Source organism: Acomys russatus, chromosome 23 (genome assembly GCF_903995435.1).
Source record: "Acomys russatus chromosome 23, mAcoRus1.1, whole genome shotgun sequence".
NCBI classification, from domain to species: Eukaryota; Metazoa; Chordata; class Mammalia; order Rodentia; family Muridae; genus Acomys; species Acomys russatus.
In genome coordinates, this window is record NC_067159.1 from 4,921,645 (window position 1) to 4,949,396 (window position 27,752).

General features: G+C 49.3%; 1 protein-coding gene across 1 annotated transcript; it reads right to left on the reverse strand.

Annotated features, from left to right (window-relative positions):
- Positions 1-5,841: 5,841 nt before the first annotated feature.
- Positions 5,842-26,763, reverse strand: Mab21l3 (mab-21 like 3). The gene is made up of 7 exons (XM_051165464.1): positions 26,476-26,763; positions 25,749-26,015; positions 17,157-17,297; positions 13,455-13,746; positions 10,807-10,985; positions 10,062-10,256; positions 5,842-6,180 (listed from the first exon to the last, which is right to left on the reverse strand). Exons 2-7 carry the CDS (start codon positions 25,995-25,997, stop codon positions 5,947-5,949), a joined length of 1,290 nt encoding a protein of 429 aa, XP_051021421.1. The 5' UTR covers positions 25,998-26,015; positions 26,476-26,763; the 3' UTR covers positions 5,842-5,946.
- Between the last annotated feature and the right edge of the window lie 989 nt (positions 26,764-27,752).

Here is a 27,752-nt window from a genome sequence, read left to right on the forward strand (position 1 = left end):
AATAGACCCTTAAAATAAGAACCAAAACAGTAGAGTTAAATTCAGCGAGCACTGCCAACACCAGATTAGATGCAGCTTAAGAAAGGATCAGTCAATTGAAAGATGTGTGTGTGTATGTGTGTGTGTGTGTGTGTGTGTGTGTGTGTAAAATGCATATAATATATGGGTTATGTATAACCAGAATGTAGTTCAGCTTAAGAAAGAATTAGTCAATTGAAAGATGTGTGTGTGTGTGTGTGTGTGTGTGTGTATAAAATTTATATAATATATGGGTTATGTATAAGATAAAATGACACGAATCATGAAAGAAGGTGATAGTCACAGCGCATAGACTGTTGAGTTTAGCTCACACCCACATTAGACTTCCCATAGGAAGAATTGTAAAGACAGTTTTAGAGTTTAATGCTAATATTTTCTGAGAATTATTTGGAGTTATTTTTCAAATTTAGAAATTTAATCCAAGAAAGAAGAGAAACACACACACACACACACACACACACACACACAGACAGACACACACACACCCCACAGTGGGGAGAGAATATTAAAAACAGAAGGAAAAGGCAAACACCTTAGGGACAAATGGTCAGTTGGATGTCTTCTTAATAGTCACAATGGAGGTCAGGAGAGGGTCGAAGACACTTTTACTGTGCTAAGGACAGTTGTGTGAGCCAAGAGTAGACAATTTCTCTGAAGAATGAAAAGGAGACTCCCCGCCTGCTGCTCCTGCAGTGTGAGCAGTCTCAATACAGAAAATACTAGCATGCACATTTGGGGAGAAAAGGGATGACTCAATGCCTTAAATTCCAAAAAGTAAAGATAGTGTTAAATGTGCGGAGCAAATAAAATAGAACTTTATGAGGTAGTGGATAAGAAAACTATCCAGTCTGCTATGTAGCTGCATGTCTGGGTTGTCAGACGGGCTAAACCAGCATCCTGACAGACAGCAGCAGACAGGAAGGAGGTGCTGGGAAATCAAGCCTCCTAAGATCCTCTTCAGAGTACAGTGAAGATGCTGGCTAACTCTGGATTTCAGTCTATAACCCAGGTAGCTATTAAGAGAACCTAGAGAGAGCAAGAACCTCCCAATAAGCAATGCAAGGAAGAAGAAGAAGAAGAAGAAGAAGAAGAAGAAGGAGGAGGAGGAGGAGGAGGAGGAGGAGGAGGAAGAGGAGGAGAAAAGAAAGGAAGGGGGACAATCATCTTACTTTCAACAGAGAATGTGGGTCAAGAGGCATAGGGAAAGGATGAGGTGGATCGGCTGGAACCAAAGGGATAAGAGAAGAGCAAAGGAGCCATATGTGCAGTCATTGTGGTACATAAACATAGAGCGCCCAGAACAGGCTAACGAGCTCAGCTTCTACTATTAAAACAAAAAATTCAAAAGAAAAAAGAAATGCTGACCAGAAGGTAGGGCTACACCAAGAGGCATTAACCAGAATAAGATGGAGCCTCTCCAACAAAATCACATATAGGCAAAGTGTTTACAAGGTTAGAAAAGGCCACTTTATAACAGGCCTGTTATCTGGGCAGATAGTGACACCACTGAGCCTACCTGTCCCTAACAACATAGTCTCAACATTCAGGAAAAGTTTAATGAAAAACACAAGAAACTGAAACCTTATGACTTCACTGGGAGATTTAAAAGCAACTTATTTAGTAAATGTTGGGAAAATGCATAGGGAAAAAGTCAGAAATACAGAAAAGTTAAGCAGCATGTGACCAGGTGACCTGACATTTATTGAACGTCAAATTTATATTTGCATATCTTCTTGGCGTGCACATAGAATAATAAGGAAATGCTGACTTAAAAGCTGGCCGCACAGATAGAATCCGAAGGGACTGAAGTCCTTCGCACCGCCTCTGGGGTTAGGAATGCAAATATAGCCAGCTTACCTATAGCCAACCTGCCTTAGCTACTTTTCAATTGCTGTGACAAAGCACCATGGCCAAGGTGACTTAAAGAAGAAAACGTTTAATTGGGGGCTCCTGATTGTAGAGGGCTAGAGTCCAGGGTCTCATATCACAGTGGCAAGCATGGCAGCAGGCAGACATGGTGCGGGCGGGCGCTGGAGCAGTCAGAGTTTACATCCTAATCTGTAAGTAGGTGGCAGAACTATTAGTGGGTAAGCCACCCCAGTGAGCCTCAGTGATGCACCTCCTCCAGCTAAGCCACACCCAATTCTTCCCAAACAGTCCTACCAAACAGGCATCGAGTATTCAAGCATAGAAATCTTTGAGGATACCAGCCAGATTTGCTTAAGGATCTACCAATAGACAACGGCATTTTAACTCAGTTCTCTCTTTAACAGCTGTCCTGTGAGATACTGGCAATTAGGGTTTCAGTTGGTGAGCTGGGGGTTTTAGGCACCAGCAGCTGTTTAGAGAGATGGGAAATTGGAGATGCAGAGAAGTCAAGCAAATGGGGCCGGCCATGTGCTCACTCGGCATCACAGGTGAGGAGCACGCAGCCAGGTGACACAAATGGCTGAATGCTTCACATAGCCCCACACCTGGAGGTGGATGAGAGATGGAAAGGGGAGAGAGAGGGGGGAGAGAGGTAGGAGGTAGGGGCAGAGGGGTACGAGAAGAGAGAGAGAGAGAAGAAGAAGAAGAAGAAGAAGAAGAAGAAGAAGAAGAAGAAGAAGAAGAAGAAGAAGAAGAAGAAGAAGAGAAGAGAAGGGAAAACAGGGAGAGATGGATCAGCATTGAGAGCCCTTGCTGCTCTTCTTGGAGACCCAAGTTCAGTTCCCAGCACCCTTGTCAAGTGGCTCCTAACAGCCTGTGGCTCCAACTCTGGAACCCAGAGCCCTGTTCTAGAATCCTCAGGCACCTGCACACACATGGCCTGGACACACAAGACACACAAAGATGCCTTTATTTTTATACAAATGAAAGCAGAAACTGGCCAACACCAAGGAGCGCCGTGCAGTCAGTCCATTCTCGAAAACAATGGAGCTGAACCTGTTCAGTATCCAGGCTGGGCGGTCCTGCAGGCTCCTCTTTCAGAGCTTAACTTTGAGCAAAGCCTGAAGCTTTAGCTGACGCAACTACAGGGGGCCAGGAATTCAGCATTAGCAGAAAACCACCTATCTTGTGGGGAGCCAGGTGTGGCTTTTAGATTAAGACGGCATATCTGTTGGGCCCTAGAAAATGAAGGACTTCACATGACACGGCGGTTTTTTTTTTCCCATTTTCACGGCGGTTTTTTTTTTTTCCCATTTGTGAGTGCGTGCTGCCCTCTGCTGGCCAGATATTGGAATAGCCAGAACAAGCTACACCCTCCTGCATATCTGCTTTAATGTTTTCAGTGTGATGGCTAGAAGGCAAATCTTGGTGATTTAGCACAAGTTTTATCACTTCATACTTAAAAAGAAAATCATGCAGTTAGTGTAATAAGATAGGTTTCCTGGCTTCTAAAAGTGTGATTTACTGTGTGATAACATGAGGCTCCCACCATTTGGCTGCAGTATTTAAAAAATATATATTGATTTTTCACCAAAAAGGAATCAGAAGTGGTGGTAACGGGACTATAGTCCCAGTTACTTGGGACGCTGAGGCAGGAGGATTGCAAACTCAAATCTTGCTTGAGTTACAGAGTGAGTTCAAAGCCAGCTTAGGCCATTAATATTGATGTTTGGCTGCCCGCCAGAACGGGATGGGAAGACCTCGTTGCTGAGGACAACATTCACTGGCTGCAGGACAGATAGAAATCAAGCTGGGCTTAGCCAGAAACTTCTTCCCTAATGGTTGATTTATACAGGGCCAGAAGGCTGCTGGAGACAATTGTCACCGATGGTTCTACTCAACTGTGGACCTTGTGTGCTACCTTCCAGGCCAGATGTCCCCACTGGTGCGATAGTGGCATGATTGTTAGGGGGACAATCAATAGCTTTCTGGATGCAAGGCTTGTGTCCTAGGATGAAACCCTTGTCTGGTACTGTAGTCAAATGCTAATGGCCGTAGAGACGATAGGCCCTGGTGGGAGGCTTCTGTTGGCTTCTGTGAAACGGACACTATATGTTTGTCAAAATGCCCTCAACACACTCATGTTAATGTCTATAGATTTGTTCTGATGTCAGCGTTAGATGGAGAACCTTCTTCTTGCAATGGTCAGCAGTGACAGCATTAACTGGGCAAAGTGCTGAGAGTCAGCGGCTGCTGAAGGCTCAACCTTAAAGGGGACATCTTTGTCACCCACCACAAGGCTTGGGAAGTGTCCTGGAATGGGGGAAATGTAAGAGCTCATGGAAGGGGTGGGGTGTTGTGGGCTGCTGCCTTCAGCTACAGCACAGTCACTGGACTCTTGAGCTCTCAGGGGGTGTGGGCTCATTGCCATACCACTACCAGCAGGGGGCGCTCACAAGCGCCCTCCCTTCCTGACCGTTTATAACCAGTTAAGGGCAGCTTCTTCAGTGGTGTAAACACTAGAAGGTCCCCATTCTCCCGTTCCTAGTGCCTTATCCATGTTCTTGGAAAAAAACCCTTATTAAGGGCATTAGTTCACACACATGTACACACACACACATACACACACACACACACACACTCATACACAAAATTTCATACACGCAATGAAAATATCAGAGAGAAGCCAATAACTGTGTATGATTAATATATTCTAGTAAAAAAAAACTAATAAAAAAATAGAGCCATCCTGGGCAACTTATTGAGAACCAGCCTCAAAAAGAAAGGTCAGTGCAGCTCATCGGCAGGGCACTTGCTCAGCATGTAGAGGCCTCAGGCTCAGTCCCCGCCACACAGGTTTCTTCAAAGCCCCCAGATCCGTGGTTTGTACTTTTAGGAATATTACTTTGGTAAGCATATTTGGGGAGAATGCTCAAAATTCACCGAGGATCCCCCCTAGGGTTGAGAAACATTAAGAAGATGCTAAAAGAAGCCATGGTTTCTGAGAGGACCTGAAATCCCCAGACAGTGTACAGACGTGCCAGACGTGCCAGGCCGTGGGTCTCAGGGCTCTCAAAATGGGGGTGAGCAGTGCCTCACTGTCCCTCCCGGTGCTGCTACTGGAGCCATCACTTGAAATGTGCTTCAGACCGAGAAGTCTTCCCCAGAACACAACACTACTGCTTCCTCCTCAGCTTCACACACACAGCCAGGGGCCCCATGCCCACCCATCCCAGCCTGCCTGAGGTCACCATTCTGACTCCTTTTAGCTGTCCACACTTTCTCCCTCAGGATTGTCCTGTGACTGTATTCTAGCGGACTTCCTCCTGTATTTAGTGATGGAGTTTACGAATCTGCTGTTCACTTCCTATCTCCTCCAGGGAGTCTGTCTTGTTGTTCTCTCTTGTGCTCTCAGTGCCTGGCAAGTACGTATGTGTCCGCGGGTGAGCGAATGGGCAGAGCTAAGGAAGGCATCCAGACATGACGACGTGACATGGATGGAAGTTCTAGCCTTGACTGTGGTAGACAGGGCTGTGGAGTCGGGTGACAGCTGCACTCTTCTCTTGGATTTGCGCTACACCTCACGATGACTCCTCACACTTGAGAGAGGAACACCAGAACAGCTCCTCAGCCTGGATGGACTACTGGCCTCTGCTTGGAGTCAGAGGGGAGAGTTGTGAAGGACATCAGCCACCAGGTGGCGCTGTGTGTCACCGTGTAGGGTCCTGGTCCAGCCAGGCTGGAGAATTCTCCAGCCCAGACTCTGTGCTCCTGGGCAGACAAGAAGAGCCTGAGCAAAGAAAATCAGTCACTTGGGGAAGCTTTGATGTGAGCTGTCCCCAGAAGAGGTAGGGATGGTGAAATGCTTGCGTGGCCTGGGGCAGGAGCGGTTTGGCCTCTGATGAGCTAGCTGCCAGTGTGCTTTAGTCTCTGTCATTGCTGGCATCTCTCTAGCACAGAGTCCTGGCAGCTGACAGAGGAACCACCCTGAGCAGATGCCAAGCAGGAAGAAATGCAGGAAGGATTCCTTGGGCCACCTCAGGGTAGAGCAGCCTGTGGGTTCTTTAGGAAGAAGGCCACTTTCTGGGCTACAGCATCCAGCTCACTTGGGTTGGCTGACTGAAGGAGGTTGCTTTTTGGGACAAAATAGTGCTTCAGGAAGTGCTGGCTAACACATCTATGCAACTTCCGGACCAGGCGCAGGAGTGCTTGATGGAAGACCTGCCAATCCTTGAGGTGGGGGTATTTCTCACAAGTCCAGAAGAGCACGGTCTGAGGAGGAGAGATCGTGGGAACAAGTTGAGTTTTCACGGCTCTGGGAGAAGGAGCAAGGCATCTTGGGAAATCCGGACTCACCAGGAACTCATGATCCGTCCATTGCCTCACCTGGGCCCGGGGCTGCCTAGCTGCCACACCTCTCAGCTATCGTCTCTCCCTTCCCTCCGACACCCCAAACATCAACACTCTCCCATTGAGTCATTCCTTGCTCCGAGCAGAGGCGCTCTGCCTCCTAGCAGACAGAGAGCATGGAAGCCCTCATCTCCCAGACCAGAGAGTTCGACCAACATGGCAGTCTCATTTCCTCTTCGCATCCACCACCCTCTCACAAACCCCTGCCTCCCAGGAACCATGTAGGATCGACTCGCCTCTTAGAAGATGGCCTCTTGGCCTGGTCAGAGCCCTCCTGCTCTCCCGCGGCAGTGTCGTCCCTCCTGCATGCCTTTTTCAGCCTTATGCCTTCTCATCTTTCAGCGAATTAGACCGCCTGCCGCCCACACCCTCCTTTCTAACCAACTGCTCTCTTGGCCTCCCAGACAGTGCTCTTCCAGGCTTTCTCCTGGAATTCCAGCCACTCCTCTGCTCTGCACCCACACATGCGTGCTTTGCCTTGGGGTTCCTGAGGGTCAGTCCCTAGCCTCTTCTGCTCTTGCCCCTCCCCAGCCTGGTGCTCCTTCTCCATAAGTTGGAGGGCTCCCATGGCGCCTTCTCTGGGCCAGATTCTGCCTCTGACCTCCTTAGTCTTGGGTATAGGAAAGCTATCTCAGTTTCAACATGCCCGGACTGAACTCACGGCCTTTGTCACAAACCTGCTCTGCCTCTAAACCTGCTAATCTCACCAGCCTTGCCAGACACAACCTGGGGCAGCATCCTCCCTGTCACTCACAGCCCAACCCGCCCATCTTCCTGCTCACTGGCCTCTCAGACCTGCCACTCAGTTTCACCTCCCTCCCCCCTCCTTCTCTCCCCCCCATACACATCACTATCTTTGGTAGAAGTCTAACCTGTCTGTGCCTGTTCCAATGACCAGCCAGCCTGTCATTGTTTTCTAAAGTATAAATCTTCATTGGTTTTTGTCAAAATAACAAGTTCTCTTATGGCTGGTTAACTAAGACAGGGTCTCGCTATGTAGCCCTGGCTTGCCTGGCACTGTGTAGACCAGCCTGGCTTCATAGTCAGAGCTATCCTCCTGCACCACAATGCCTGGCTAAATATACAATTCTGAACATGCTTTGTGAGGTCTGCTCCCTGCCTTGCCTGCCAGCCTTTCAACCAACGCTGTTGTCTAGAAGAATATGGAACGATCCTAGGTGTCCTAGGTGCTTCCAGCTGTGAATGGACAAACAGGGCACAAAGACACAATGGAGGGCTGTTCATTGAGAAGGAAAGAAACCCTCTCCTGTGCAGCAAAATGGCTGGGAGCAAAACGGAAGGACATGCATTAAGTAAAAGGAGCCCGACTCAGAAAGACAAACACTGCGTGTTCCTTCCCACACATGGAAACTAAAAGATAGTGAGAGCTTAGTGTGGTGTGACGAGGACTGAGAAGTAGGAGAGGGGGTGGGGGTGAAGGGGGGGCAGGGTAAGGGCGTGTTGTAGCTTGTCCACATATGTAAAAATGTCACACCAAACCCCATTATATATGCAATTAAGCACGATAATCAAAAACCAAAAGCCGGGCAGTAGTGGCGTACGCCTTTAATCCCAGCACTCGGGAGGCAGAGGCAGATGGATCTCTGTAAGTTCGAGGCCAGCCTGGTATACAAAGTGAGTTCAGGACAGCCAAGGCTACACAGAGAAACCCTGTCTCGAAACACACACACACACACACACACACACACACACACACCAACTAAAGTAATCAAGTCCTGCATGAAAGAAGAACACCTGCCGCTCATCCAGAGGACCTGAGTTCAGTCCCCAGTCCCCTGGCCGGGCAGCTCCCAATGCCTGTGACTCCAGCTCCAGGGGACCTGTACATACATGGTATACAGTCACACAGGGACATGTACATAAGTAAAAAAAATTAATAATACATATTTGAGATTTTAAAGAGTGGATAATCCCTTCCATTAAAGTGGGCCTGGGAGATTGAGGAGGGAGGGAAGGCGAGAAAGAGATGGGGGAGAAAGAGAGAAAGGAGGGGAGAAAGAAGAACACACACCTCTCACCAGATACAAAATCAACTCAAGATGGATCGTGGTGCTAACACAGATGGCCTGAGGCTATGGAACTAGAGAAAACAAAGGTGATGCTGTGTGGTGTTGTCATAGGCAAAGATTTTTCAGGGAAGACCCAACAGTACAGGCAACAAAGGGGGAAACCAGATGAGCACGGACACATTGGGCTCAGAGGCGTCCGCACTGCAGGGGAGGAGGAATGAGAGGAAATGTTAGCAAGCCATACACTGTAAACATGCAGAATCCACTCAGAACTCAAGAGCAAAAGAACACACAGCACCATGGAAAGTGGACAAATGAGAGGAAGTGCCGCTTCTCAAGAAAAATGCACAAGCAGACAAGTGGACAAGTGGACAAGTCTCAGTCTTCTTCGGCGAAATGCCGGCAGAACCACAGCGAGATGCCGCCTCACCCAGTGAGACAGGCTGTTGTTAAAAAAGACCACAATAAATAAATAAATAAATAAATAAATAAATAAATAAATAAAATGAGAAGATAGTAAGGACTGGGGCATTCATACAGTGCTGGCAAGAATATAAATTATTACAGCTTTTGTGAAAAGCAGTCGGGAGGTTCCTACAATATTTAAAACTTAGGTATAAACTGAGCGTGGTGGCGCACACCTTTAAACCCAGCACTTGGGAGGCGGGCGGATCGCTGGGAGTTCGAGGCCAGCCTGGTCTACAAAGTGAGTCCAGGACAGCCAAGGCTACACAGAGAAACCCTGTCTCAAAAAACCAAACCAAACCAAAACAAAACAAAACAAAACCAACCAACCAAACAAACAAAAAAAACAACTTAGGTATAAGTATATTAAAGAGCTAACTAGGCTGTATTGCGGCATTAGTCAAAATAGCCAAGGGGGAAAAAAAACGACCAGCCTAGGTGTCCACCAACAAAAGAATAAAGGAAATGTGGCGTGTCTATGCGGTGGAATACTGCCCAGCCATGAAAGTGAGTGAAATCCTGTCATGCGCAGCAACGTGAAGAAAATGGAGGTGTTTGGTGAAGAAAGGAACCGGCAGACACTCACTGCACACACTCAGTCACACCAGCGAGCGCCAGGACAGCGTGCTCCACAAAAGGAGAGACGAAAACAGCGATTATAGGACGGGAGGGGAGAAGGGACAAACATAGGTTGGGCGATAATAACAAAATCCACAGGAGGAATCCGCATAAGCACTCGCCAGCACAGCGGTATGCCTGTAGTCCACAGCACTTCATTCTGTTTTGAAATAAGTAGAGGAGTTCAAAGGCTCCCAACAGGAAGGTGGGATAAACGTTTTAGGGAGAAGGGAAAACTGATCACCCTGGCTCTACACGGTGGACGTCCTGTGTGTCTCAAATTTTTATTCTACACACCACAAATACCACGCGATACAATGGGTGACATGCAATGTGTTAATCTGTACACTAAATCATCCCTAATGTCACATCAAGAAAAGGTGGGAGGCGGGAAGGAGAGAGCAGAGAAGCGGAGGGCAGGAAGGAAGGAAGGGAAGAAAGCAGAGTGGCTGTGGTGGTGTATGACACTCAGCTGAGGTTTATATGTCTCCTTGAGCAGAAAACGCAATGAGGTGTGGACATCTTGAAATCGAACACACAGGTCCCACAGCCCTGTCCTGATCCCCATCACGCATTGGGACCCACCTAGAGACAGTTGCCGGGACTCCCTCCACCACGCCCCGTGCTCACCTGCAAGTGGTGGGTGGTGATGACAGGCCGCCTCCCCGGACACCACACATCCTCCTTCAGCTGCCTCAAGACCTGAAAGCACTGCTTGCGGCAGCCCCCGTCCTCGTCCAGCTGCTCAAACAGCACCTGTTCCGCCTGCGAGAAACTCAGCTGCCAGTGATAGCTGGACCGGGCCACCAAGTTGAAGCCGAATGACTGGAAAAAGAGGAAAGGATCAGGAAAAAAACGAGAAGCACGTGGCTCCCTCAAGGGGAAAGCAGTTCACAGAGCCCGAGGGGTCCGTGGCCCATAGCACGTTGCCGTGTGTCTGCGTGATGGAACATTACTCAGCATGTAAAAAAGAATCGAATCCGTTTATCCACAGGAACATGGATGAAGTATAAGCCAGGAAAAGACACGCACGAACTGAATATTCTCACTCACATGTGGATTTCAAAACATGGAAGCGCGGGAAGACACAAAGCATCGTGAGTAAAGGGGTAGGCGTGGCTCAGACCCCTTTACAGCAGCTGCTTCTGCCCACGTCAGAGCCCTTAGGCACTGACAAGCCTTCCCTTAGGTCCTGGGCTCTGGCGCCACGCTCATACCGCCACCTGGGGAGGGGTGGTAGTGGGGCCACACACACATTGGAACAGCAGCTCTAAGGAACCCCACGTCCCTAGGAAGCTGTCACATGGCCAGTCATGTGCTCACCAAAGCTGTTAGCACTCTATAGAACGAACCCCCGCCGCCTGCTCACCCATACCTTGATGCACTCCACTCTGTCTGGAGAAGGCCACCGCTTCAGGCACCGAGGCCACTGGGCTTTCTCAGACCAGGCAGTGAGGATCTCCACAGCGGGGGCCAGCTCTAGCTCCACCTGGCCTGTGGACGTTTCCATGGCAACCCAAACAGCAGTGCGGTTTGCTAGCATACTGACCTTGCCTGATGGGAAAGAAGCAGAGAGACACTTCAGAAGAGAAAGCCTTGCTCTCCACAAGCAGCAGGGCAGGACTCGCTGAGCAGATACTCCGGGCAGCTGTCAGTGAGACTGCCACACAGTGTCCCCTTCCCTAGATACCAGTCAGCCACTGTCACAGTCTTACCAGGAAAGCTCACGGCCAGTGGGTCTTTCTTCCTACTCCCAGAGCTTTAAAGCATGGCTGGCGCTCGTGCATATGTGTGTGCACACATGTGTGCGTGAGTGTGTGTGTCTGTGTGCGCGCGCGCGTGTGTGTGTGTGTGTGTGTGTGTGTGTTTGAACCCAGGACACCTGCTGGTTACAATTCCTCTGAGCTATAATCCCAGCCCTGCCAGTTTCCATTTAAGTTGATCGGTTCTTTTCAGAAGGTACAATGAAGGAAAGTCATAGAATAAGTGGGAAAAGGGTCACATTGGCTACTGTGAGATGGACTCTGACACTTCTGTTTCACTTCCTGCTCTGTCCCAGCAGAGCACCTGGTTGGCAGGGAAGGCGGGAGTAAGAATAGAGCTCCTCCCTCTGGCCTCAGGACCTTGCTGAAGGGTGGCACCTCACTGGGGTGCCTTCCAAGGAAGTTCTACTAAGCTACTTTTCATTCGCACCAGTCTTGTGGGTGGTGCTTGCGTCTTTCTTTTCTTTTTTTCTTTTTCTTTTCTTTTTTTTTTTGGGGGGGGGGCTGGCCTTGAACTTTCTAGGCATTGAAGGATGACCTTGAATTTCTGATCCTCCTCTCTCCACCTCCCAGAGTGCAGCAGCATGCCTGGTGTGAGCGGTGCTGGGGAGTTGAATCCTGGGTGCTCTGCACATCAGGTGAATATTCTACCCACTACACTGCATGTTACCCAAGTCTCAGGATTAAATAATCCACACAATCTCCTTCTTACTTTCCACGAGCTATGAGCAGGGTGGAGACTCTCGGAGTTGTTCTGCTCAGCCTAGCAAACATTTACAAATGTATCCTCTGACACCATAATTTTCACAAGACGAGTTTGCCTGCGCATGTCTCTCTCAGCAGAGGCTGCGCACTGTCTGCCAGGCAATGGCGTCATCATTTACTGGGCCAATTCTCTTGGATAGGCAATTAGATTTTTTTTTCCTACTTAGTTACTATTTTCAAACCTAGGGCAGAGGATATTTTTGGCCCTATTTCTTTGTGTGTTTGCAAAAGCTTATTTGTTGAGTTGACAAGTAAGCGCATCATAAAAATAAATAATGGACAAATTGCCCTTTAAAAATGAAACACTGATTTTTGCTCCCGGAACAACATGAAAATGCCTGTTTCACCGGAGGCACCCCATACGCCGCAGAAGCACACAGTCCTCAGTGTTCTCCTCACAGCTGTTAGCCTGCTGGGCACTTTTACTATGCTTCTATTGGTGTTGGAATTCCTTGTCGTTGTTTATTTCAGATTTATTTTAGTTTTGATCCTATGGTGTGCATGGCTGTGTGTGTATGCACATATGCATGCAGGTACCCAAGGAGGTCAGCAGAGGGCGTCTTATACCCCGGGAGCTGGAGTTATGAGTGATTGTGAGTCACCTGACCTGGGTGCTAGGAACTGAGCTCGGGGCTTTCGCGAGTGCAGCTGTTGCTTTTAACCACTGGGCAACGCTCTGGCCCTGATGGTTGAATTTTATAAGACAGGGTCTCAAACTTGTAGTAATCCTCCTGCCTCAGCCTTCCCAGTGCTGGGATTACAGACATACACCAGCAACCATGCCTGGCGATCTGCTAGGATTTTTAGCATTTTAAAATCTACCTTTCTTCTTTCTTTCTTTCTTTCTTCCTTTCTTTCTTTCTAACTATTTATATTCTTCCCCCAGGATTCCTGTTTTTGTATTGCTGATTCCTCTTTTCTCTTTTTTTTTGTGTGTCATTATTCCTGTTGATCGGCTCATCTTTTTCCTTCCTGGTTTCTAACTATTTTTGTAATTAAGGAGTTTACCCAGCTTTCCCATGTGTGTACATGTGTTTATGTATGTGCATCTGTGTGAACATACATCAATCGCCCTGTGCTGTGGCTTCAGTGTTTGCAGTTGTCAAGGTCAGTGGATCCGAAGGTTACACGCCTTCTGCCGTGGTAACTTGGTGTCTCCAAAGCATGTGGTCTTCACACCCTGTGTGCAGTCAGGTGTTTGGTGTTGCACAGAAATGTGCCGATAACCAAGGTCTAGGCTGTGTACGAGTAATTTGCTGCTTTAAATAAGTACGTTGCAGTTTGGGAAGGGCACAAAACTCACAGCCTGAGGTGTGTCTGCCAGGGCGGTAATTTCCTGAGACACGGAAGTATTTCCTGAGAATAAATCCCAGCCCTGAGGGGGTTTCATTAATGGGCACTCACGCATGCGCACAATCCCCCCTCCCCCGCCATCACTATAATGCAAAAGATGACTAGCTATATCCCCCCTCCAACCTGCCCTTGCTCAGCTCACCTGAGAGGTGACAGGCTTTCACTGCGTTTTCCACCAGCGTCCGGAACACCTGCAGGACTTTGGCTGGCACGATGTCCCCCTCGATGTTCACATCCGCCTGGTGCCATTGCCACAGGGCCTTCATGAACTGCTCTGTCTCCAGCCACTGCTGCAGGCCTTCGGGGTCCCGCAGAGGGCAGGTGAGCTTGGCGCCCTGCAGATTGTAGTACCGCCAGCGCTGTGCCTGGGCTCCCTTGTACCCTGCGAGGCCTTTCAGTGGGACTGTGACGTGGAACAGGCTAGGGGCCAAAACCTAAGGTTCAAACCGAGAGTGGGGAGCTGAGTTCACACACGGAGGGGAGGTGATAGGCAGAGGGGTGCTGTCCTGTCCAGTCAGGCAGCAATGCGATGAGGTACACAGGAAAGAGACTCCGGGGATGGCTAAGAATTACATGGTTTTGGTTGTGAGCCTAGTCTTTAACGGCTGAGGGCGCACGCCTTTAATTCCAGCACTCGGGAGGCAGAGGCAGGCGGATCACTGTGAGTTCGAGGCCAGCCTGGTCTACAAAGTGAGTCCAGGACAGCCAAGGCTACACAGAGAAACCCTGTCAAAAAAAAAAAAAAAAGAATTACACGTGTTTGTTTTGCCACTAACCCATCTGAGGCTGTGGCAGACATAGTGACTCAAGGAATTCTGGGTTTTGTGGGGCCACAAGTTAGGCATGAAGAAAACCCAGAACTCTGGAGACACCTGAAGTTTAGGAGAGAAGAAATGGCAAGGAAATAATTCCACTGAGCACCCCCCTCCCTGGCCCCCGCTGCCACCGCCACCCCAACCAAATCGCTGGCTGTGCTTATCCCTTCTCTGAAGTCACACCAAAAGGAAACTCTGATACCACTTCCCCAGGCTCAGAGGGGCTCGCAGACCACCCCAGGGACACTGACAGCAAGAGGAAGAGGAGAAACTGGCTTCTTGTGGTAGTTTTGTTCAATGGTTCTACCCTGGGTGAGTTCAAGAATCAATGTCCTGGGACAGCTGAGCATCCTGGTGTGGAAGGGAACGTGACTGAACTTTAAAGCGCCACCTCTTCTTTTCGCCTGTCACAATGACCCAGGGTCGGTATGAATGACCAGTCTGTATAGAATCAAAAGTGTCTGTCTGAACGATGTGAGCCATGTTTAATGAGGAAAATGGATGTGAACCCACCCACTCCTACTCTGCAGAAACCAGTTAAGCAGCAGCCAGGAAGAGAGCCAGCAGGCACACAGTGCAAAGGACACAGTAAGCAGGTTGAGAGTGCCGATCTGCCAGAGGGACCCCGAACTCTGCCTGCACCCAGGCAGCTCACGGACAGCCTTTTTGTTCTTTCAGCCACAACTTTTTTTGAGGAAAGTTCAGCGTTCATCTCGGGTCTGGGTGGCGACCAGCTGCAACTGATCTAGCCTCATTTTCAGCGCCCATGTGACAGATTAGATGTGGAGTCATGTGACTTCCGGCGTCCAGGGGCTGGATTAAATGAGGGTAGACAAACTCCTAAACTACAAATGCAAAGTGTTCCCATGGTGTGAATCTGCTTGCACATGAGTTCGAGAGTCCAATGGTGGGGCTGGACGGGGTGGGCCTGTCCAGGCAGTGCTTGTCACCCAAGCGCGGCAGCCTGAGTTTCCATCGCCAGCACCCACAAACATGCCAGAAGCATAGTTGCATGCCAATAATCACTGGGGAGGCAGAAACAGGTGGCTTCCCTAGGACTTGTTGACGACCCAGTACAAATGAGCCAGTGTGCTCGCTCCTGGTTCAGCGAGAGACTCTGTCTCAAAATGTAAAATGAAGAGCCACTGAGGAAAATGGCTGAGGTTGGCTTCTGGCTTCCACAGGTGCATCCGCTCCTGGAGCGCACACCTGAACAGGTACATAGGCACCCACCCACATCCACAGTCCCCCCGATATCAGCATCAAGTGAGGACAAAATCTACAGCACCCCCAGTCACACAAAGGGGGTTCATTAAATACCGAATTTAGTCTAAGGTAAAAATTAAGGCCATCTTATGTGTGTTTTGCTTTGTTTTTTTAAACAGGGTCTCCTGTCAAATTTGGTATGGATACATAGTAGTTTGAGTGAGAATTTCCCCCAGAGGCTCAGGTGTTGTACACTTGGTCTGCAGCTGATGGCAGTGTTTGGGGAGGTGGTGTGGCCTTGCCGAAGGAAGTACACCACTGCCGGCAGACTTTGAGAGTTTAGAACCTGGCTCCATTGCTAGCTCATTCTGTTCCACGTTTGCGGTTCAAAATGTTTTCTGCTCGCTCCTGCTGCCAACGGCCCCCCACCCCCACCCCCGCCCCGCCTGCTGCCGTCAGCTCAAAAGAATGACTTCTCCCATAGCTTGCTTTGGCCACAGTATTTCATCCCAGCAACAGTAAAGTGAAACGGCACACTAACACATGTCAAAGGTGACCACACACGTGTCTGCCGTCCTCCAGCCTCACCCTCCAGCTCCACTTCCCAAGTGCTGAGATCACACGGGTGCTGGGGATCAAATTCGGGGTTTTGTGCATGTTACGCAAGCATTTTACCAAGCTGTATCTCCAACCTTCTTTCAAAGCCTAGTACACAGGACACAGTGTTAGCTAGCACAGGATATATTTTGAGCTATCGATCTACTTGGGACTATAAAAGGGCCCGGGTCTGGGGAGTGGTGTGGTGTTGCTATCTCTAGTCCTGGGGTCTGGATTTGCCTGACGAGATTGGCCTGGGAAGGAAGAGGTGGGAAAGTGTCCTAGAAGGACAGGATCGAAGCTAGTTTTACAATCTTTACCCTAGAACAAGTTTCTTGAAATTTGCTTCTGCTTCAAAATCCACACGTTTTAGGACCTCGTGAATGGCCCTGTATCTGCCAGCCTGAGATGTACCAGGCCAGTCATAGCTCTCGGTACCATGCTCGTACTGGACGCCGGGAAAGAAGCCACCAATCAGCACGGCCCTTAAAATCAAGGCTCTTACAGACTAGTGGGAAAACCGGCCATGTAAAACTACTGCAAGGTGAAAGAGATTTGTACGCAGAGAGAAACTAAGACCAAGAATGGCGAGAATTCTCGGAAGGACGCAGAACCTCACTTCCTGTTTCTGGGTGGAGAAGAGGATGCAGCCCCGCCCACAGGCGGGCGGAGCTTCAGAGTGAGATTGCTGCTGACCATCCCGCACTGGCCCTGGGTCCCTCAGCAGGGAGGGGCTCTGATGCACTTCTGTAGTCCCTCAGAGCCACTTCTACCTTCTTCCTACCCCTCGCCTGTTGCCTAGAGACTATCGCCGCCTTCAGCTGCCTTCCCATCAGTCCCCTCACCTCCCTCTGCCTAGTTCCTTCTCTAGCCAGTTGTGTTTCATAAAATGAACAGGTGCTTAATGGAGCCTTGGCCACGAAGCAGCATGCCTCAGGATCAGAGTCTCTGGCATGAGATCCAGCTTTGGGGCCAACCAAATAGGACTCAGTTAAGCCCTTTGGTCTTCTCGACTCTTGCCTCTGTAATCTAGGGTTTTCAGGGGGCCTCCCACAAAGAAAAACTTCCTGAGACGTTGTAAATAATGCCTGGAAAAAGGAGCTGTGGAAACCTGGGCCAGCGCTACATTCTCAGTCAGCTAAGTACCCGCTCTCACACATGGAGGCCGCCCCATCCAAGGGTTTGGGTGCCTCCTGGAACCCCTCAGACAGCAGAGCTCTGCTTACCTTAATGTGGTCATTGTATGTGTCCGAGATGGACACGGCTTGGAATCGACTGTCCTGGTGGCTGATTTCTGCCGTCAGGCGGTGGACGACTTCCTGTACCTCCTCCACAGTCTGAGCAATCTGCTGGCGCCTCAGGTCCACCTGGGTGTGAGGAGATCAGCAAAAACAGTTATAAGGCCGGAAGCACCAGTACAAGTGACAAAGACAAAGGCACAGTTATGTCTGACCTAGAGTTCAGGGCAAAAAATCTTGCCTCCCCGGAATCCAACAAAGGAGTTCATCTACTTTGGTCTGACAGTGACCATCATGACACTGTGGTTTCTTCTGAAACAGGTGCAGTCACTCAATATTTCTCCAGGAGTTACTCCTGGGCAGAGGCTGCAGCATGGTAGCACACACCTGTAGTCCCGGCACGTGGGAGAGAAAGGCAGGAGGGTCAGAAGTTCAGGACCAGCCTTGGCTCTGCAGTGAGTTAAAGGCCGGCATGCACCAAGTGAGACCTTGCCTCAAAAAATTCAACAGGAAGTTGGGTGTGGTGGCTCATGCCTTTAATCCCAACACTCGGAAGGTAGAGGCAGGCGGATCACTGTGAGTTCAAGGCCAGCCTGGTCTACAAAATGAGTCTAGGACAGCCAAGGCTACACAAAGAAACCCTGTCTCAAAAAAAAAAAAAAAAATCAACAGCAAATCAGATATGTAATTAAAAACACATAGATGTGCATGCAGACTGTAATGGTCCTATCAGTTTTAGTAAGTGCCATAAGGAATAATGAGTTAGGAAAAAGACCGGCGAGCAAAGTATACGGCTCTTTCAGATAAAGAGGTCAGGGAAGGTGACATTTGAGTGGGTCACGGAGAGAGCTCCGGAAAGCAGATCCCAAACCATTCAAAACAGCCCGATAAGAAAATCCCAAGATTTTCAAAGACAACAGCCTTATGCTAAGTCATCCACCGCTTCAGCCACCTGCGAGCCCCTACAGAGCCATCCTGTGGACAGACAGAACACACCTATTTGCACAGGCTTCATAGCCCACCAAGTCAGTGCGTAACTAAATGTTTATGTAGCACCCACTGTATGCAGGGTACAGCTTCATGCTGGGTGACAGCAACAGCGTGGACAGACATGACTATGTACTACTGACAAGGCTGAGGAAGCCGTATGAAAGAGAAGGCAAGTGTGGGGGCTCCATCATGGGGAAGTGTGGGGTGCGGCTGGACACAACAGAGTGGGAATCCCTGACTGCAGGATGAGGGCTCTTTGATATGTACACTGCCACATACAAAGTGCTGTCTTTGGAAAGCAAACTTGTACTATTCAATGCCAAACACTGCATCGAGTAGCAAGAGATTACAACACAATACAAAACAAAACTCTACAGACCCGAGAATTTCATCAGGAATATCAACTACACAAAATGCTCTCCTCAAAGTCCATGTATTCGGCTTGATCTTGAATCTGGCAGTCAGACCTGCAGCTTAACAGGTTCTTTTTTTTACCACTAGCAGCCACTCCTCAATTTCTATTCCTGTAAGGCCCACCCCACTACGTTCAACACGAGGAATGGCATTGAGGAGGTCTCTGTGAATGGCTATGCCCTGTGGAAGCCCGGCATCTTCCAGACTTCAAGTGGAAGGAAGAAAGTCATCACAGAAGGGCGGGGAAGTTCAGGATGTCAAAATTAAAGGAGCATGCTTTTGGAAACCTTTGGTTTCCCCTATGTGCCTGATTCAACTCTATTTGGTCAGTTTTCACAGAATGCTCACTTTTTTGCAGGACTGTGTACTGCATGGTAAGAGACTTGTGGGTAGACTGTCAAAGTAAGATGGATTAAAACAGTCACAGTCAACCATAGGATGCTGTGGGACAGCAAAGGACAGTTGTCTAATCTGGAGGCCAAGGGTCCTTCCTGGAGGCAGAAGGTAAGATTTGAGGAGTCAGCTGGGAGTTAGGGATCGGCTCCGTTGGCAGAATGAGTGGCCGCATGAAGCCCTGGGCTCCACCTCCAGCACTGCAGAAACTGAGCATGGTATGCGAGCCTCTAGTCCTGGTGCTTCTGGAATGGGAGCAGGAAGGACCATTCATGGTTTCTCAGCAAGTCCTGGGCTACATGAGAGCTTGTCTCAACATGTGTAAGGTCCTGAGAGGCCAGCGCCCCACAGGAGTCCCCCAAACAGAATAGGATGAGGAGCGAATGAGGACAAACTTATGAGGATAAAAAGATCACCAGGCCTCAGGAAGCTTGACCACGGAAGCAAACAGATTAGGCAAACCCAGTGCGGGCAGCGGTCGGCCTTCTCAAACTGACCTCACGGGGCTTAGGCATGTGTGAACATGGAGGGAAATGTCAGTTCAGGAGGAAGAGGCTGCACACTGAGGAGGGATTTCCCAGGAGAAAAGCTCATGCAAATCTTCAGGAACACATCACCACATTGCTTCAGAAGGAAAGAGGATGAGGGAGGCAGGGAAGAAGAGAAAGAGAGGGATGCTGGGAATTGGAGCTATTTCCTGCTTGGAGTCTGTTTTCTTCACTGGGTGGGAGACGAGGCAATATGGACACAAGAAGCCAGAAGGGTGCGGCTTCTCAGGGGGTGAGAGATGGCTTGGGTACATGGGTAAAGATGGCCAGGAAGTAAGGAGTTGTGGCCATGGTGGAGGCCCATGAGGTTGCGGTATATGGGTGGGCTCCGTTGTAAGACAGTCTGAAGGCCCTCTTAACCCTCCAGGCTGATGGGCTGAGCTTGGGGTGTGCTAGGCAAGAACTGGGGGGGGGGGGGGGGGGAAGCTGGACGCTAGGTGTGGTTTCAGTCATTGATTTTTTTTCCAGCCTGAGGATAAAGTGTTGAGTCATGGTTGGTAGATAACAGGGCACTGAACAGGGACTAATCAGCCAAATGAGTGCAATGGGGTGAAATTATACAGGACCATTACAAGTAGCACAAGACAAGAGCCATGCGAGATGCTCTGACTAGGTAAAAATTACAAGTAACACAAGACAAGAGCCATGCGAGATGCTCTGACTAGGTAAAACACTGGAGTCAGAGTGGCGAAGTTTTCAGAAGGCATGGAGGACCAAGGCTAATAACCCCCAAACCACCAAACCTTTAAGTTCATGATTCCACTGAATTTGAATGTGAAAAACCCAATGGACACATACACACACACACACGCACACGCACATGTGTGCACACTTGAATTCAAACGCTAAGTTGCCTAGGTTGCCTTCTATTGCTATGGAGAAACATGTATATTTGGCTTACACATTGCTAAATTATATTCCAACACCAGGGAAGCCAAGACAGGAACTCAAGCAGGGAAGGAACATGGAGACAGGAACTCAAGAAGAGACCATAGAAGAGTGATGCTTACTGCCTGCACTCCTCACCTATCTTTCTTATACAGCCCTGGACCACTTGCCCAAGGGTGGTACTGCCTCCTCTCACACCAATCATCGATAAAGAAAATGTCACCATAGACTTGCCTACAAGCCACTCTGATGGAGGCATTTCTCAATCAATGTGCTCTCTTCAAAATGATTCTAGGTAGGCCAGGAATGGTGGTGAATCCCAGCACTCAGGAGGAAGAGGCAGGCAGAGCTCTGTAAGTTTGAGGCCAGCCTGGTGAGTTCCAGAACAGCCAGGGCTACACAGAGAAACCCTGTCGCAAAACCCAAATCACCACCACCACCGACAAAAAGACTGGAGCTTAACTAAGCAGCACTACACACACACACACAAAAAGATCCATTATTGTGTTGGTACTACCAAGAAGAGGGCAGGGAGAAAAGCACTCCAAGAAACAGCCGTCCTTGGAAAAAAAATTCTTCATTGTGAACTTGACCACAGACTGGCCAGTGACTGGGCAGAACAAGACTGAACGCATCCTGGAAAGTGCCTGTAATCGCTCTCATTATCCGGTGTTTAGCTCTCGGTCCTGATGTGTTCTAGTCTGCAGACATGGAAGTCAGAATAAAGGACTCAGCCAAGTCTGAGCCGTGACTACAAATTCTTCTCTGTTACTTCTTACACTCAGATGCCTTAAGCTTAGCACCTTAGAATTATTTCACCTTCAGAAATCACCTTATCTGCTGTCACTGAATGGAGTGAGTACCAGAGCAGCAGGTGTCTCTCCTATGTCACACTGGCACTTAGAAGGGGCTTCCAATGCCGTTTTCCAGCACTTTAGACATACCTTCCAAGAGGGTGTAGGTAGAAACACCCCCTATCCCCCCTAGAAAAGGAGTCAGGGCTCATGAGACAGTGACTCTAGAGCCGCTGTCTTGTGGGTGCTACTGATTGTTCTTGCATGCCACAGGCACACTAGGGTAACACAGTAGGGGCCAGGAGTAGGGGCCAGGCAGTGGTGCAGGCATAGAGCAGAGCCCCAGACATGTCTGTCCTCACAGTGCCTGGGCTGCTGAAACTGGGTACAACTCTCATTAGGTGATGCTCAGCCAATTCCTCCCACACCACTGACCACATGCGCAGTGCTGACTCTCACTAATACAGGCTCACCAAGCCATCAATAGACCCCAAATGCTTTGTGCTGAGGTTCCCAGGGTTCTGTGGCTGGTCATGTCCCCAGCCTAGACTGTGGCCACGCCCCTGGACTATTGCCCTTGCTTATCTTGACTGAGGCCCAGAGATACAAAACAAGAGGATTTGGACCTTTGGGTGAGGCAATGCAGGCATGAGGCCCAAAGGCAGGGAGTGTAGACGCCTCCAATCCCAATCCAGAATCTTTTTCCTTTATAGTCTCTCAAGTGTCAATGAGCCAGCAAAACAGACTCATCACCAAAAGTATTTCAAGCAAAGAAAAGCTTGAAATTAAATATAAGGGGAAAATAGGATAATTGGAGAAAATAGACTTAAAATATAATTCAATCCAAGTTTGATCTTGGGGGCCTATCCAGGTTTCACCTACCTCTTCTGCCGAAAAAGTCAAAGAACCAAAAAAATGGTCCAGTCTCTCTTTTCAAAGGCTGCATTGTGGGTGTGGCAGAACCCAGGCAGTACCAAGCCACCCTGAATCAACCAGGCATAAGAAGCTGGATGCTCCAAGGTCACCCAGGGCAGCAGATGACGCCTTCAGGCCACAGCTTTGCCCAGGGCCCCTCTCTCCCCCAGGTGAGTCTACGTGCCTGCACACACGTCCCTGTCTCATCCTAGGCTCCCTCCCCTCCTTCCTTCCTGGCCTCTGGCTTATTGTTGACCCACAAGTCACTTGCTACTATTAATAGTGCAGGTTTGTGAATAATTTACTGTTTCAAATACAAATTATTGGGAATTCAAGACTGCTCCCTGTAAGAACAGCATGCTGAGTCACTGGTGTTGCAACCCTCTTCCTTGAATTCCATGGAAGGGCACTTAAGCAGCAGCATGCGGGAAAAGTTGTTTGGGGCCTTGCTGCAACCGGAGCAGGTGGTCTACATGCCTGAGCATCAACCAGGTGGAAGACAGGGAGAGAAAACGGCCGAGAACTTCCTCCCAGACAACAGGAAGTCGGGCTGCTAATCTTGGAATTGCTCTGAGTCCAATAATTGGCTAAACAGAATAAACAGGCAGTTCCCCTGTCCTGTAAAAGCAATTCTCACTTAGTTTAAAGAGCAGAAAGCATACATTTAGTGACAGATGCAGGGGAGACAGGGAGTCTTCCTCTCTGCTCAGGCTACTCTTGTGAGGAACGAGGACCGCCTGCAGCACATGGTATCTGTGGCTCCAAGCACAGTATGGTGGAGCTGCGGTTACTCAATCCTTCCCGGGTACCACGCACTCCGTAAGAACAGTAGCACCTGAGCCTCCTATACTACAGTGTTTGATGATGGTTCCCATATTACAGATAGGGAAACTGAGGCTCACGAGGCAACTCACGCCAGATGTAGTATGTTACAGACAGGCCTTGTTTCCTACCTCAGATTCAGAAAGGGTAAAAGAAAGGGTAGCTTAAAAGAAAGCTTAAAAAGAAAGGGTAGCTGAATACAGAATGCCCATCAAACGGGGGTTGGTGGGTAAATTGGGTTTTCTCCTGTAATTTTCCTCTTCATCTATTGAAGCCTAACACATCCTCCAAACCCTCATGCCCATCCCTTTTTCTGTGGACCACTTCTCCCATCCAAGAGCCAAGGCCCTTCCTTTCACTCTGCAGGGCTCTCCGTTGCGTGTGTGTGTGTGTGTGTGTGTGTGTGTGTGTCTGCCGCATGCTGCACTTGGCCCTCCCTCTGACTGTACACAGACCGTCATCGCCTTCATCCTAGGCTTTCAGAACAGACTCTGCAGGAGTGGCTGGCCATCCCTCAGGCATGCTTAGCATTTCTTTCCCATTTAGTAGACCTCGCATCTCAGGTTTTGACCTTCCCCCAAACCACAGACCAGGATTTGACATAAAGAGACACAGCCTCCAGGCCCAAGAGGCTGTGCTGACACCTCAGCATCGTCACCACACAGCCACGGGACTTTAGCGTCTCTACAAACCTCGTCCTTCCTCTATAGAAACGGAAGGTGGCTGACGGCCACTCTGAGTGTTAGGTGCACCGCCACCTGTCAGCACCTCTTACAGTGTTTTTGACTTCAGTGGACTCCGACGGTATTTCCAACCACATCTGTCCAAGAAACTCTGGGAATGTGGAAGCACAGGATGTGTCCAGGGTACTGTTGGTCTCTCCGAAAAGGTAGAAGGAACCACCAGCGTTTAAGTCAGCGGCCAAGGCACTGCCAGGAGGAGTCAGGGTGCAGCCAGTAACCAGTGTCAGTTCCATGGTTCCCAGGATGACAGAAGCACTCTGTGCCCGGGTGTTAGAGAACCTTTAATCCAACTCTGAACAGCGCAAGAAGGATTAAAATGAGCCCCCCCAAAAGGTGGGGGGGCCTGAGGTTTGTTTAGACATAGCTCTTAGGGAGCCAGAAGTGAAGGCTGACCCACCTTCAGATGACAAGAGAGGAGCAAGGATGGCGCTGCCAGACTTGAGGCCAGGGCCTGCAGCCTGCTGAGAACTGGCTGGCACTCAGCCACCATTTCTGGTCCAGACAACGGGCCTGTAGTTGCCAGGCACCCCGATTCTTTTTATCCCCACAGAGACAGAAGTCCAGATTCCTATGCAAGAAGTGGCTCAGTATTTTGAAATGAAAGGAAACTTTAGAAAACGCCCTAAAGAGCAAACAGACCAGGAGCCCAGGCTAGGTTCCGGGCCAAGGATAGCATGTAGGACTTTTGGTGGTGGAAGTACCCAGGGGCAGAGGGTCGGAGGACTGGATAGGCGAGACCATGCGAATGCCACGCTAAGAAAACCGGGATGTTGTTGTTTTTCCAGAAAACATAGGAGGCCAGGAAGGGGCCAGTCAACTCTGCCTCTGTGTAGAGGGGTGACGGGGAATCACCTTGCTCACTGTTCACTAGTGCTTCCTCCTTGTTCTCCCTTGATGGTTTGGTCTAAAAAGTCCGCTCCTGTCTCACTGTGATAATAATCTTTGCTCTGTTTATATATAAAGGCATGAAAGCCAGTCCCCACCTCTCAGTTCAAACCTCTTTGTTTAAACATTAACAACAAGCCTTAGAAGCCTCAGGTGTAAGCGGGACAATGGAGCAGCTTAAATTAAGTAATATTTAAGGTCCCTATAAAGTCCGACATCAAAAGAGCCTAAAATTGAAATTAGCCCTTTTCTTTCTCCCCATGCCCACCTCCCTCTTCCCCTCTCTCCCTCCCCTCCCCTCCCCCCTCTCTCTTTTTTTTCTTGAGACAGAGTCTCACTATGTAGTCCAGGTTAGTCAGGAACCCACTCTGTAGACCAGGCTAGCCTTGAACTCACAGAGATCTACATGTCTCTGCCTTCTGAGTGCTGAGACTAAAGGTGGGTACCACCATGCCCAGCTTACAAGTGAAGTAGTTTTTTAAAGGATTTATCGTTTTATTTTTATTTTATGTGTTTAGGTGTTTTTGCTGCACTCGTGATTAAGTGCCACAAGTGTGCCTGGTACCCACAGAGGACCAAAGAGGCCATTAGATCCCTTAGAACTGGCATTACAGATGTTTGTGAACCACCATGTAGATGCTGGGAATCGAACCTGGGTCCTCTGGAACAGCAGTTAATGCTCTTAACTGCCGATACCTCTTTCCAGCCCCCAAACAATATTTTAACACTATCAGTTTTGCAGTTTTTTAAACTTTGCCTTAACTTTGTTTGCTTTTTTTCTTCCTTTTTCTTTTTCTTTTGAGGCAATGTCTTATATAGCCCAGGGCAGCCTCAACTTTTCATCCTCCTGCCTCTACTTCTTAAATGCTGACATCATAGGTGTGTGCCACCATGCCTGTGCCTGACTAGCCATTTTCCAGTGATCCCATTAGGCCCTAATTTTATGGAAAAAAAAGAAAAGTCTGAGGCTCAGATAATTAACTGGCCAAATGAAAGCCTGTCTCAGAACCTCAGAGACTCGACTCGATGGCCTAACCCTCCTCAGCACACTGAGGGTAGTGGGCCTGTGTTCCCCGAGGACCAGTTATGACCTCCGGAAGTAGGGAATCCTTCTGACCAGTGTGTGTGTGTGTGGGGGGGGGGTGGCGATTTAGAGGGTGTGCCCAGGAGAGGGCGGGCCTGGCTCACCTTACTCAGCAGGCCATCAGCTAAGTCTCCCTCTGGAAGCGACTTCATAGCATCTTGGTCAATCCCCAGTATGGCAGCCACCTTCTGTTTCTTCTCCCGGTGGAGGACGAAGCTGGTGGGCAGCTTGCTCAGCACCGTTACTCTCTGGAGGAAACTCCTCTGGAATTGTGAGCATGGATCAGAGGCTGGGCCTCTTCTTGCCTGCTCGCTGCGGTTTTCCTTCCCAACCTGGGAGAATCCGTCTGCCATCCTGCAGGGAATAACTCCCTGAAAGAGAGATTAAAAAGGTGCCTTGATGAAACAAACTGGAGCCCACCTGATGTTACCTGATGTTGACTTAGCCCAACATTGTTTTATCCTCTGGGTGTACCTTGGTTGCTCAGTATCTTTACATCTCCTCGTCCTTATCCTGTTGACAGTAAATATCCCTTGCCCGCCACTCCTGAAAATTCTGCAATTGATTTACTTCCTTACCATAAACAAATAAGAAATTGCAAACAAGCCGTCTGGTTTCCCACCATCGTGCCCAGCAAAAAGCCTTGTCAATCAGATCAAGGCCAGGGCTGGCATTTAGAAAAGCATGAAATTCACAGAGACAAGTGTACACACACACACACACACACACACACACACACACACACACACACACACACACACACACGGGCTTACAAACAGGCAGATACATGCAGAGCAAAGCAGGGCAGAGTCCTGCCTCCCACCGGCTGACCTTAGAATGTGATTTCCTTCTCCCACTTGAAGGCTGGCATTCAAAAATAAACTCAATATAAACCGGCCCCTTAAGAGTCTAGGACACATCTAGTTTTACCAGTAAAACTCATCCTGGAAAACAGCTCAGACAGTAAGTTCCCAGTCTGACTGGCTGGGGCTAGTTTCTGTACAGGGGGGGAAAGTGTCCCAGCAGCCTGATCTTCCTGAAGTTCATGAAGATCACAGTCTGCTGCTGTCTGTGATCCAACCGACAGACAGCGAAGCTGGCAGGTCAGTTCACGTCTGAGCAAGGCTTCCAGGCAGGCGGCTCCCCAAACCAAGCTCCTCCGTGCTCAACCGCAGCCAATCCAGCCTCTCAATTCTCTCCTAGTGGCGTCGCATTTGCATATCCTCCTAGACCGCTCCAGGTGAGAGCTGCACCAGACCCCACCCACCTCGTTCCTCTGGGCGTTGAGGTCGCTTCTCCCTTCCCAGGCCGGCCGGCGTCAGTTCAAGGTCTTATACGGTCCTGAAAAGCTGAGCAAATCTCCCAGAATGCCCCTCAACGCCTTGATTGCCCACCCGCTTTCCTTGTCACGGAAATCCCCTTCTTTTTATGGCACATGCTCTCAGATGGTCCAGAATCTTCTTCCCTTGGCTTCTGCTACCACGTCAGGTGTTTTGTTTTGTTTTTAAATAAATGAAACAAGTAACGCTTCCCCTTCGCCTGCCTTTTGGAATTCTCTTTCCACGTCACTTTCACCGGCACCGAAGTCCCCATTTTTCCCACATACTTTTGTTTTCTGCCCTTACTTCTGCTTTTGCTGGAATCACTACCTCACAGTCCCTGCCCTCTGGTAGGGCGTTTCCTGGTAACAGTAAAGTTGCTCTGGGTTTCAGGATTCAAATGCCCCCTCATCGTTCTCACCGCGATGCCCACTCATCTCAATTTCTCCAGTACCGCAGATTCAAATGTTGTACCTGGGACTTTCTCTTGCTCCAAGATGGAAAGATACTTGCCAGGGGTGAAGAGGAAAATCAGATCACTGAGTGACGGGAGGAACCCGGAGAAGGAAAGGCTTCTGAGCTCAGCTGCCTTCCCGGTAGATGCACAGAATATCGGTGTGTTGTATGAACAGAGCTTCGACACACTGCGTAGCCCGGTTCCTAGTGGGTAAGCTTCCACAGCATGGGGCTACGGCATAGACACGGGCTCTGGCAGCTCCTGACAGGCTGAGGAAAACAAGCTTTCCAGGCTGATACAGATCTCTAGATAATTGGACAATAGGTCAGCAA

Excerpts from the sequence above, each read along its gene's own strand:
- Mab21l3 (XM_051165464.1), bottom strand. The coding sequence starts at position 25,997 with ATGGCAGACGGATTCTCCCAGGTTGGGAAGGAAAACCGCAGCGAGCAG. Across the intron at positions 17,298-25,748 it reads CTGATGGCCTGCTGAGTAAG|GTGGACCTGAGGCGCCAGCA; the intron begins GTGAGCCAGGCC and ends CCTCACACCCAG. Across the intron at positions 10,257-10,806 it reads ACAGAGTGGAGTGCATCAAG|TCATTCGGCTTCAACTTGGT; the intron begins GTATGGGTGAGC and ends CTCTTTTTCCAG.